The sequence below is a fragment of the Coturnix japonica genome, chromosome 1, assembly GCF_001577835.2.
Source record: "Coturnix japonica isolate 7356 chromosome 1, Coturnix japonica 2.1, whole genome shotgun sequence".
NCBI classification, from domain to species: domain Eukaryota; kingdom Metazoa; phylum Chordata; class Aves; order Galliformes; family Phasianidae; genus Coturnix; species Coturnix japonica.
This window is the reverse complement of record NC_029516.1, coordinates 110,366,832-110,379,505: the sequence shown is the minus strand read 5'-3', so window position 1 is coordinate 110,379,505 and position 12,674 is coordinate 110,366,832. Positions and strand designations below refer to the sequence as shown.

Sequence of the window (12,674 nt, the reverse complement as noted above, 5' to 3'; positions counted from 1 at the left end):
ACTTGCCGAGGAAAAGCAAATCTGAGTGCATTTTTAGGTTTTTAAACTCATTTTGCAAACAATGAATGAAAAAGAGTGGTTACTTCTTCAAGCATACATGCACCTGACTCATGAGGTTAATGCTAAGAACATTTTTTTTATGGTTTTCACATCATGTGATAAAGATATCGTAATTATCAGGTGCGTGTGTATATATGTTAAACCCATTCTCTAAACAATTTTGTGACAGATTCCCAGTTTTACTTTATATCCTCTAAGTTTCCTCTTCCATAAAGAAATCTAAAAAGTGAGTTCTCACCTTCACGGAAATTTTGCAGGAGTTATGCACATTGCCTCAGGGCACAATTTTCAGCTATGGACACTTCTGAAACAATTGAAATGTTTTTTCTCTACCCTGCTCTGTGACTATTCCTACACAGTACCCACGTCTTCACGTCTTCCTCTTCTTTTTTTTTCTTTCTTTTTTTCTTTTTTTTTCTTTTTTTTTCTTTTCTTTCTTTTTTTTCCTTTTTTTCTTTTCTTTCTATTTTTCTTTTCTTTTTTTTTTTCTTTTAAAGTGAGAGTCAATAAAGGTAGGACTTCAGGACTGAGTTTTTTTAAAGAAAAATAAACTTCTACTTACAAACTGACTTAAGTTACAGCAAAGAGCTGCTTTCTACTATAAAATAAGATAAAAATTGGCTTGAAATTATTGCCTTCTCAAGGAAGAAAATAATATGTTTTCTCTAACTTAGGCATTTTATTTAACATTAAAATACTTTATTCACATGTAATTGCTTGAAAAAAAATCTATAACAAATGTTAAATAACATTTTCCAGAGGCAAAAGGCAAGTAGTTACTAAAACAAGTTGCTTTCTTATATAGTGTAGGAAAGATTCTTCTATAGATGACACAGCTATAAAATACATAGTAAAAAGTAAACAGAGAACAAGATTTTAGAATACATATCTGTAATATTTTGTAAACAACTTAGAAGAATAGAACTAAAACCAAGTAAAATTTTATATGAAAACTCCCTTAATCTTTATTTAAAATAATTATCAACAGGCAACGTTTTGAAAACTTTGCTGTCGTATGTTTAAAGAGTTTGAAAAGAAAGATATGAATGTAGACTTCTTTATCCAGCTGTGTCTGTTGATCTTAAGATGTAGAGACATTAGCATAGCTTTAAGTAGCAAAAAATCCTGCACGTCACTGGCTTTACAAGATGGCATTCAATGAAAATATTTGCACGACCTAATGCTGATTGCATTAATTAGACTCCTTCATTGCTTTGATTAAATCCCCTCATTGCATTTTACCGTCTATCAAATATGTTAATGTGCACCTTTTCAATGTTCATTAACACATTCTGCTGAAAACAGCTAAACATTCAAGTTGATAAAAACAAAGACTGTTGGCTTTCTTATTTTGCTTTGTTCATAATGCCGGAAAGTGTGGAAAAAGTTCTCCTAGATGCAGTTCAGTGGTTTGATATTGCCTTTCTTAATGCTGTAACTTCTTTAGTGACTAGTATGACCAGTTTAATGATATTTAAAAACTGCTCTGAGAGGCAGACATCAATTGCTGTTCCATCTGCTTTGTTTTCCTGAAATAAATACAGTCGTGGTAAAAAATGTTGGCATCCCTTGTGATAAATAATGGGTTTTGTTTGACTCCTAGGATTTGTTTTCCCTATAAAATGCACTTGATCATTTAGACCAATAAATAAAAAAATAGCTTAAAACTCTGGATTGCAAGTCAAAAAGAGATATTCCGGCCTCAGGGAACAGGGACTCTTAATGAAACTACGTATATATATTTTGAAGGGACGATGTCAAGATATAACTTTGAAGAGCTGCAATAGCTCACTTGAAACCTTGGGAAATGAAAACTTGTTTAGAGAGGCTTTCAGCAGGAGGAACATGGCAAACAGGATTACAGTCCCAGTTCTACTAAATTCAATCAGTTGTCAATAATGTTAGCAGGAGAATCTTCTGCTTTTTTGTTAGGATAGACACCAGGAGTACATTTATCCCTGTGTGAACAGCTAGCACAACTCACGCATTTTCTTCTAAAAGCTAAAACCTATTAACTGAGAAAAGATACAGAGTTGTCTGCCGGCTCTCTTCAAAAGGGTCTTCACTGTCTTCACGAGATTGGCTCCCAAAGATTTACAGAAACAAAATGCCAATGTGTGAGACACACTGCACTATTATGTACACATGGGACATGTGTATCAGTATCATGATTTATTTTGATTTGTTCCAAAAAGCAAGTTTCTTCCACATTAAAATGGTTTATATTATACCAAACCAAAATATTAAAAAAGCCAGACCAGATTCAAGATGGAATTGTTGGAAATTTTCTTTGTTGAACTACTTGCCATCATTTAAACTAATTTGCAAAGAAAGGGGGAAAAAATAATAATAGTAATAAAAAAAAAAAAAAGACATTCCTGGGTAACTTCATAGAATATTGTGATCATGCCTTATGCCAGTAAGCTTTATATCTATATTTAGAAGCATTCATAAGTGCAGAATTCAGCAGAAAATTCACTGCTGTTGAATATCACAGATGAGTAATCTACATCAGGCTGGGCAAAGTCCCAGAACATTCAGATGTTCAGTTTCACTAATGACCAGGATATTTTAGCTATCAGCCGTAGGAGAAGCTAAGAGCAGTTCGTACATTGATGGGCTAATTGTTAATTACAGAAATGACTAACTATGGGGATATTATTATTGTGGTTACACCCTGTAATCAATGACTGACTACACAACAGGTTCTCTGTTGAGATAAATGCATCAAAATCCAGTCATGTTTTGAGTACTTGTGTTAGGAGAAAAAGAATTGTCATGCTTTTAAGTATTTTAGGGAGAACAGATCTTGGCTGTGGCTGTGTGGATGACAGTCCCACTAGAAAACATACACTGCAAATCAATTTGTTAGATTCCAATTTGAGCAAATGAGCAATTTACATACACAGTTTAAACTGCACAAAGGACTCCCATTGAAGTCACTGGGGACACCTTACATACTTAGGTGTCTAGTTAAACAAGCCCTTTTCTGTTATGGCCTTGAAATAGATTATTAGAACACTATTTTTCAGTTAGCATTCGTGTTTTGCACTGGGAGAGAGAACAGTCTCTCTGGTCAGCCACCCCTACGTCTGCAAGACCAGCTAAGTCTGCTGGTAGCATCAGACGTCTGACTTAACACTTGGGGTACCAATGTGATTGGAGGGGAGGATGGTAATAAAGATAACACCAGTTAAGTACAAAGCATGTCCAGCGTCAGAAAAATGGCACTGAAAAGGGAGTGGGATTCCCCAGCACACTCTGTCACAGTACTGCCTGAGGCCAAAGGGCAGCAGAGCTTTGCTGAAGGCCTGGAGTGAGAACCTGGGGGCTGTGGAGAAAATATCCCTAACTTTGCCCAGTCTGAGGAAAACAGAAAAACTGTTTCTCTCTAGATTTCTGTAACAGAAACTTAGTATCTGTGGATTGAGTCCCTAAATCTTCGTATAAATCTAATAAAACTACTCAGAAGAATATTCCTTTAGTGTATTAGCATTGCCCTGGTCTTATGGCTTGAAAACAGAGGAAAACTCTTTATCTGAGTTGCCTTGAGCTATCACTGGCATCAGTACTGCAACTGAGATTGAAAATTCAGGTCCATGCTTCTCATTCAGAGCAGCGGTGCTGTCAGAAAGAATTTGTGGAGCAGGTGTACTTGTGGTAGTGTAGGAGTTCATTACTACAGTCCTCCCACACCTACCCTCAGGAACTCACAAAACACACACCGTAGGCTGCCTGAGCTCCATGTTGAGATATCATCCTCAGGAGAGTTTTTCTCTGGGAGATAGTTAACAATGTTAGCAAAGGAAAAGTAAATTCAAAATTCTACACATGATTACATCTGACTGTGTAAATGCACGTCCCTCCTGGCTGCTTATTCCACAAGCAGAAGAGTAAAAATATAATTATGGCATTATGATATGAAAGTTATATTATACTTCCATTTTTATTCCTTATTAACGTGTTTTTATATAAACATAAATAAACATGTATTTATAGATAGTGAAGCCAGTCAGAGAGAAACAAAGGTTGCGGTGCTGCTTTGTTTCTAACAGCACAGTCTGTAGTGAAAAACTTTAAAAAGTGTATCAATGTGATGGCTCTAATATATTTATGAAGGTATATACTGGAGAAGCTTATATAATCCTATTGGCATTATTTATGCTTTTGGTATAATATATATCATCATATGTAAGCCCTTCTATGAATAAGGATTTTCCAGATTCGCTTTTGTTTGTGAAATCAACAGCTGCAGGAATTCGTAAAGGAATATTTATTTTTAGATATTTCTTAGCAGTTTGCTGACATGACTGATTTTTGATTTCTGTGTCACAGGTGAAGAAACACCTTTGCTTTCCATGGATTTTGTTACATATCTTGTTCCATATTAAAAAACAAAACAAAACAAAACAAAACACCAGAATGTTACACACCCAGTTCTAGTGATTATATAGTGCTATTTCATTCACTGATAACACCCCTTGCCTTCTTTTAAGTAGAGAGACAATCAAAATTTCTTCTGTCTTCATAACTAAGACTGTCTTATACAGACTTGTAAGACAGTTTCTAAGATCAGAAAACAAAGGAAAATATGCTCAGGGTTGGTGCGTTCTTTCAAGATCTGATGATATTTTATAAGCTCAGTACGGCAAGTAATAACTTGATTGATAACTGTTATGAAACAACACTATCATAAAGAGCGCAATGGCTTGTGACAAATAGTTATAATCTTTTGGAAGATCTTTAAAAAGTGTGCCATTCTTAGGCTGCTATCTGTTCTGTCTTGTTCTGATTAGATGTTTTGATTCACGTCTACCCAACAGCAAAACAAATAATAAAGAAAGCAAGAGATACATGCTACTAGTGAAACTGGGAAACACCATCCCATAGGTCTCAAAAACTATGTTAGTTTATATGTTAGAAATATTCTGCCCAGGTAGCAGCACACTTCATCATGAATCTACCAACAGAATGGTGGGAACGCTAAAGGCTGGTGGGGCTCATTCCACAACTCTAATCAGAGTGGGAATATTTGTTTACATTTCAAGGGTGATAAATTCTTTAGACTATAAAGTTCAGTGGCCTATCTAAACCCATGAGGTCTCATATGTTTTCCAAGTCAAAAGTACAATTTTGCCATTTAAATGTACTGCAGCTACCCTAAAACAAATCCTAAGCTTTGTACAGTTGGCAGAAGTATTCACTAATGTATTTTTTCAGGTAATATGATCTATATAAATATTATTAAATATTTTCTCTTTAGAGTAGGTGCATTTTTAAGAGAGTATTCATAGAATATCTAACTGGTAATTTAAGTTAAACATATGCTACAACTGCAAAGAAAGATAGAAGAGATTATGCTCTTACTTGCTGACAGGATGAGGAGAATGGGCACTGTCAGTTTTCCATTCCCTCCACTGGATTCTGGATTAGACCCTAAAAGCTCTTTTCACACACCCTTTTAATAGCTAGTTCTCGACATGGTGTAAATTCTGGTTCTAAATGAACCTTTATATAATTGCTGTCTTCCCAGTAGTGACTAACAGACCACTGAACAGAAGAATGTAATTAGAACACTTTTAAGGGGACTCAGGGAGGGAGGAGTGAATGAAAAGGCATACAGAGAAAAGCATATGGTAGATGGAAAAAGGATGCAGACAGTAAATAGGAAGTGCTGATTTAATTTCTTCTGTACAAATCTGGCTTCACTGAAATTAGCAACTATTCATGAGTACATTAGGAATAATTGATTTGCGTACTGGAAATAATTTATTTAAATTAGCAGTTTTATAACAAATTTGTTGAAATTGTATGTAGCTAACCACAGTGCTTTTTAACTTTCTAAATACCACTGGGATAATCCATAGTATTTGAAAGGGGGTTATATTTAACACTGGAGGTTGCAGTTGATATTTTCTTCATAACTGAAGTAATTTTAATTTGGAAAATGTACCAGCCATGTTTGTTTGATTCAGTACGATGTCCAGACTGCTTTATTTTCAAATGACAACTCTTGCATCCAAAGGTTAGCATAAACCTTTTCCATAATGCTGAAATAAGTCTAAGAGCATAAAGAAAAGTAAAGTGAGTTTCCAGTTTTTCTAAGTGGCTTAATAACCTTTTTACATGGCATTTCTGTAGGACTACAGAGTGAACATTTTTTTGAGACAGCAGTGGAACGATTCACGCCTGGCTTACAGCGAATATCCTGATGATTCTCTGGATTTGGATCCCTCCATGCTGGACTCTATTTGGAAACCAGATCTATTCTTTGCCAATGAAAAGGGAGCAAACTTCCACGATGTCACAACAGACAATAAGCTGCTACGAATTTCTAAGACCGGAAAAGTGTTGTACAGTATCAGGTAAAGCAGTTAACTTTATTTTTCTGCTCTCCATCCCATTGCCTCCTCTTACTCCCTGTTTTTTTGGGGATGTAGCTAGTCTTGGAGAACATAATTTACATATTTAATTTTTTATTGCCCCGTGTGTACAACCGAAATGAGATTTAATCACAGCAGGATAGAAAGAAAATTTCCCTACATGGCTTTGCTAAGCTTTTAGTTCTCACAAGACAGTAAGTGGCACAGCAGTACTTTCTAGCCTTGCTGGAAACTTAAGGTTGTCTAATACCTTACTGATATGCCTCAGGAATTCCCATCAACATTATTAGCTCAAGTCACCCCCCTTGCAAAGAAAAAAAAAAATCAACTCTTCCATAGTTTGAAAATGGCAATTCAAAAATAAAGGGGAAAGTTATTAGAAGTGGCTACTGAAAACCTCAAGTAAAAATAGGCTTGAAACAACAAATTTGACACACGAGTCTCAAGGTAATTGGATGTATCTATTCACAGATAAAAATAATTGGAATTATGGAAAGCTTCTTTTAGAATACTAAGTGCACTGAAGTGTGTGTCATGTGACTGGATTTAGGCTGAATGGATAAACACAGTTTGTCAAAATACGATTGGATTATATCTGATAAAATGGGACATATGTGGAGAATCAATTGCATTGCAAAGGCATCAAGAACAGCAAATTTGTAGTATTTAATATTCAGCTTACTGTGTGCTGTTAATTTAGTATAAAAAGCTGAGGTGAAAAACATTGCATTATTGCAATAGTTTAGAAAGAGAATATTGTGCTCTGAGTTTTCCTAGGATGATCCACAGTCAGTTACCTGAAAGATGAAAAGTAAACATGGTAGTATCTATTTAATGGACCTGTTTACTGAATTTACTCACTAGTAAAGGAAATCATCTCAGAAGACTGTAATTTCTGACCAGTCATTCTGCTTCTGACCCAAATTTTTCTCTGAGGAATTATTATTGATCCAGGTTAAGGACAACTGAGTTCTGTAGGATGCTAAATTAATAAACAGTAACATAACATTTCCCCCATTTACTTGATTCCTTTGGAAATTCTTTGATAAGAGCTTAACTATGTTTGGATGGATTAACCAGCATGGAACATAAGTGTTTATTGAGCAAAGTTTCAAATTAACATACCTGAACAGTCTGAGAAAAACGGTAGAAGAGTGAGGCTAGCACTAGCAGAGTGATAAATATGCTGTCACTTACAAATATTTCTTGTTTCACTCTGAGAAAGAAATGAATGCAACTGTTTGTTTGAATGACATCAGACACCATCTTATTGGAGGCAACAGTGCAGTTGAGTGCTGCTCTGAATGCAGATGAATAATTTCCCTGACATTTGTTCATGCAGGAAAAGTAATATTTCAAGCTGTCATACCACATTTGTAAAATTCCCACTCTTAAATACAAATTTATATGAAGTAGAGTAAGCAGTATTCCAGTGAAAGACTAAGAAAAGCAGTCTTACCTGATGCCTCTAACATGGCATATAATTTTGAATCATGTTTTACAGTGAAGAAAACTGAACTTAGAAGTAATTAGAAAAACAACTTCTGTATGTACTGTTTGTCAATTTCTTTTAGTTGTGCTATGCTGAAACAAATAATATTTTAGTGATTTGTTTCAGTGCATTGCGGATGGCAAAGTCTTGCCATTTTCACTCACACACCAACCAGACCTACCCTGACATAATGGTATTTAACTTTTAGCATTTAGCATGCTCTGAATGTTTAAAATGCTTATAAAACACATCTGGGAAGTAGTACTGTGGTCTGTTTTGTCATATAGTCAAATTTAATAAAAGCAAGGACAAATACATCAGCAGCATATGGAAATATGCTGTTAGAAGCAAGTGTGGCTTATGCTGCTAAATTCCACGAGAAGCAAATCCTGCCCTTTCTGAAAAGAATTTGGACTGAACATTAACCTTATTTTACTAAAAAGGGACATTTGGTGTAGGATATGTGTGCTTGCGTGTTCATGTGTACTACAGTATCACAGACAGTCTAGGCCCGTGTTACCCCCACAACACATTGCTCTTGGAATTGTTTTGTAGAGTCACAGAATCACTGAGGTTGGAAAAGACCACTAAGATCATCTAGCCCAACTTTCAACCCATCACCTCCATGCCCACTAGTGCATGTCATTCATGTCTCCCCATTATAAGCAAGAGTCTGTTTGCCCTTTTAGTAAGGAATTATCCATCTTGAATTCATTGGTGATGGTAGAGGTGCCATAGATTTCTGTCACTTTTTTTCCATACCGTAGATAGCTATCATGCTCATGCTTGCAGTCTACTAAATCTATTCTCTGGGAGTTGTTATGGGAAATAATGCCAGAGTGGCTGATGTACTCACCTATGAATCATGTAAGTAAGTTTAGTATTCTAAGCCTATTTTTAGGTATTTTATGCATGCTCAGATGACTACTTTGGTATTTGTTTTAATTTCAGATATTATGGTATATATGCTATATAAAGCCTGAAGAAAGATTGGTATGGAGAAAGAGCTTCTGTGCTTACAATACTTGGAAATGAGGAATATAAGGAACATGAAAGGTTATGGAGCTATAGTGATATAGGTCCAATAAAAAATCACAAATATCACAAAAATCACAATAAAATCTTCATTATATTGAAGAACATTTGAAATTTTAAGGTGGAGAATGACAATTTGCTGTAGTCCTGGAAGCTAAATGGCACCCAGCCCATGTCTTTAGAGAAAACTAGTCTAAGTCCTGGTGCACTGCAGAGCAGCCAAAAACCTTTGGGAGGGAACTCAGCATTGCTCAATATCACAGATGTACACTTTTGTCCCTAGTGAGGTGACAACAGCTCTTAGAGGTGCATGTATTTTAGAAGTCAGCAGTTACAGTAAAGTTACATTCAGCAAACAACTGTACTTCAGTCAAGATCAGTCTCAGTGGCACTCTTTGAGTTGCACAGCTCTGTTAAATAACTACGGTTTTTGTTTTAAAGCTCTCTGCAGAGAGCACTCAACAAGAGGGGTTCATTATAGCAGTGTTCAATATAATTGGCTTATGTTGTGTATATATTGTATGCTGAAAAACAACGAGACTAAATCTCAGCCCACACAGTGTCACCCTCCAGATGCCTGTGACTCATCCCTCTGAGCTCACAACCCTTGAATGATCTCTGCATGGGCTGGATTTTGTAGAAGGACAACAACCTTGGAAAGAATGGCAGTGCTGTGTGGTGATACTGACAGTCCTATTCCTGACACTCATATACTGTGTGACACCTGGGTTTTGTATTGTGTATGCTGTTGAACTGATTTTATGTTTCAGGGGCAAGGATTAAATCTTCCCTGTCCCACTGTGGACAGCTGGGACACCAGCAAAATGATAAAGAACCTCACAGGAGGCTTTACCTTCTCTTTGAGCCACACATTTGTGTACCTGATTCCCACAAACTCACTTCAGGCTGCCAGAACATTAGCATCTGCTGAAAAGCTTATTTTAGCAAAGTGATGGAAAGTGGAAGGTGTTTTTGTTTTTTTTCTTTTTTTTTTTTTTTTTCTGTTATACATTAATTGCCTCCCTCTCCTTTTAATATTTTCAGTGCATCTTAGTCATATGATCTCGATGCAGAAGGCAGTTTAATTATACTGTAGCACTGGTCCATGGCATTTCACCTGGAATATACTGGCCAGGAAGGTAAAGAGGCTGGAATGTTTTTTTTCTATTAGATGCTCCAGTAAGCACCTTGTATTCCCAGTAGTCATGTAAAGGAAAGTCTTTCCTCTGAAATGTAGGACCACTGCATTTAGCCAGAGAGTTACAAAGCAGGTTACTTCACCTTTTTAAAACACATAAAGAATTTAGAAAGCGTTGCATAGTTTGACAAGAGAATCTTGTGGAATTTTAGGGAGGAAATTTGAAAAAATTCACAAATTATTTTTCTTCCTTATATTGCAAGAACAATTAAATACATAAGAAGAAATTCCTCAAATCTTTCAGTATCTATTTTTTTTTTCCCTTAGTTTACATATATCTTCGCAGCACATTCAATTTTGCAGTAATTTGGAAAATTGCTTCTCTATGGTTTCAACTCTTGACACAGATTTAGTAGTTAAATGTTATTATGGATGAAAGCAGTATCTACTAGAGATCAGCACTCTTTGATTGGACATCATGGAACAGCAAATATAAGCTGTTGCACTGGTCTCTTTCTGCAGCTGTACTAGGGGTGGTCATTGGACTTCCAAATGGCAACAAGTAGATGAGGGATAACCTGGCACATCCAATAGCCCTCTCCTGCCTGAAAACAGCAGATTTACTTGCAATACCATCTCTTGTGCGACGTTACTCCAGTTACCAAAATTGAATCTTTGTTCTATGGCAATAGACCCAACTGACAGAATACTGTGTCTAATCTCTGTGGATGCTCATTAATCCACTCAGCATCTTAGGTTATATTAAAAGTTATTGTCTCCATTCTCCTCATGTAATGAGAAATAATATATTGCACTTGTATAGTTCAGCTTTTCCGAGCAAAAGTCCTGTGCTTTCTAGTCTTCTTTGTCAAGCCGCGCTCTTAGCCCTATGGGATGGAAGATCCCTTCTCCTTTGGAATGTTCAAGTTGGATATTAGGAAAAACTTCATGGAATGAGTGGTGAGGCACTGGAATAGGCTGCCCAGGGAGGTGATGGAGTCACTGTCCCTGGAGATGTTCAAGAAATGTTTAGATGTTGTACTTGGGTACATAATTTAGTCAGGTAATATTGGTGGTAGGTGGACAGCTGGACTAGATGATCTAGGAGGTCTTTTCCAATCTTGATGGTTCTATGATTCTATGAAATGCAAAAGTAAATTTGAAAGAAACATAACACATGTTTTCTCTTCACCATAGACTATTTGTGGGAAAGAAATTCCATAATATTCCTGAAAAAAAATATTTATATATATATATATATACATGATCATATCTTCAATTTTTAGTGACACTAAACATTTTTTTGCCTTGTTACAGTAAATTCAGGCAAGGGTCATCTACGATAATTTCAGGGTGCAACCTATATCAGCTATCCAATAAGGCATCTGCATTTAAACCTAATGACATTGTGTGCAAATCAACAACAGGATGACACAGCCTAGTATAATAGAGTGGTATAAAATGTTATGTTCCACATTTCTGCACACACCCTGTGCTTAACTTTGATGACTTCAGTTTTGTTTGCAATCTAGTGTTGGGATTTAAGAGGATTTGGACTTTACTATCAGCATTGTCTTCCCATGTGACAGATTAGCAGAGAAAGAGAAGAGAGACTGTTACCATGATTGATATGCCTGTTTGCTAGGTAAGAGCCCCTCTCCTAGCTCGCATTCATTTTATTTCCTTAACTCCTACAAAGATAGCACTGACAAAAGCGAGGCTTTTCCCTTGGAATTGAATCTTAATCAGCACAGAAGCATTTTCATAGAACATTATTTACCATACCAATGGCAAAACAAGTCCATGCTCATTTCCCTAATCTTCTAAAAGCAAAAAAAGAATCTTCATGTGAGTTAAAATAACTTTTCCACACTCAAGAAAATACAAGGGCTGCTCCAAAACTAATGCCTTCCGATTCATTAGTTGACTCACAATGTTGGAGGCAGAAGTTGGTGGTATGGCTGTAAAGGCTGAATCTTCCCGCCAACATCCTGACACATTTTGTTGTCATATGACAGGTGGCAACAGAGGGGCAATCAGACTCCTCCATGAAGTAAAAATGGCACCCACTGACATTCCTTAGCACTTTCTGAATGTTTATTGAGACTAACCAGTGGATGTGAGCACAGTGAGAAGTGTGTGGTGCGTTTCTGCTGTGATGACAGCAACAGTGAGTCACCTCCTCTGGTACAGACTGTTACAAGCACAGCATTCAGGCTCCTGTTTATCACTGGTGACAATGCTCATGGTGGTGACTATGTTGAAAAATGGCGTTTTCTATCTGAGAATTTGCTCTATCAAATAGTCTTACTGTACTCTTTTCAGCTGTGGTAATTTCCATGGAAATAAATAGGAGGCATTACTTTTGGAGTTACCTATGTATATAAAAATGATTTTAATAATAAGCAGTGCTGAACTACTAACTGGCATAGAACACAAAAATAAAGAAGTTTTGGATTTGGCTGCTATAATGTATTACAGGCAGAGGCCTTACAGACTTTGTATAAATAGCGCTAGTGTATCACTAGACTTTACTAAACTGCACACTGGGACATAGTGACTTCCC

The 12,674-nt window shown here is 36.3% G+C and overlaps 1 protein-coding gene across 5 annotated transcripts in view; it reads left to right on the top strand.

The window, feature by feature from the left end:
• The window catches only part of GLRA2 (glycine receptor alpha 2), a 121,241-nt gene that overhangs the window by 19,332 nt on the left and 89,235 nt on the right, over window positions 1-12,674 (top strand). For all 5 annotated transcript variants that reach the window (XM_015886733.2, XM_015886723.2, XM_015886741.2 and 2 more), the window contains one exon: window positions 6,202-6,425. In XM_015886733.2, coding sequence (XP_015742219.1) covers window positions 6,202-6,425 — 224 coding nt within the window. The remainder of the gene's footprint in view (window positions 1-6,201; window positions 6,426-12,674) is intronic.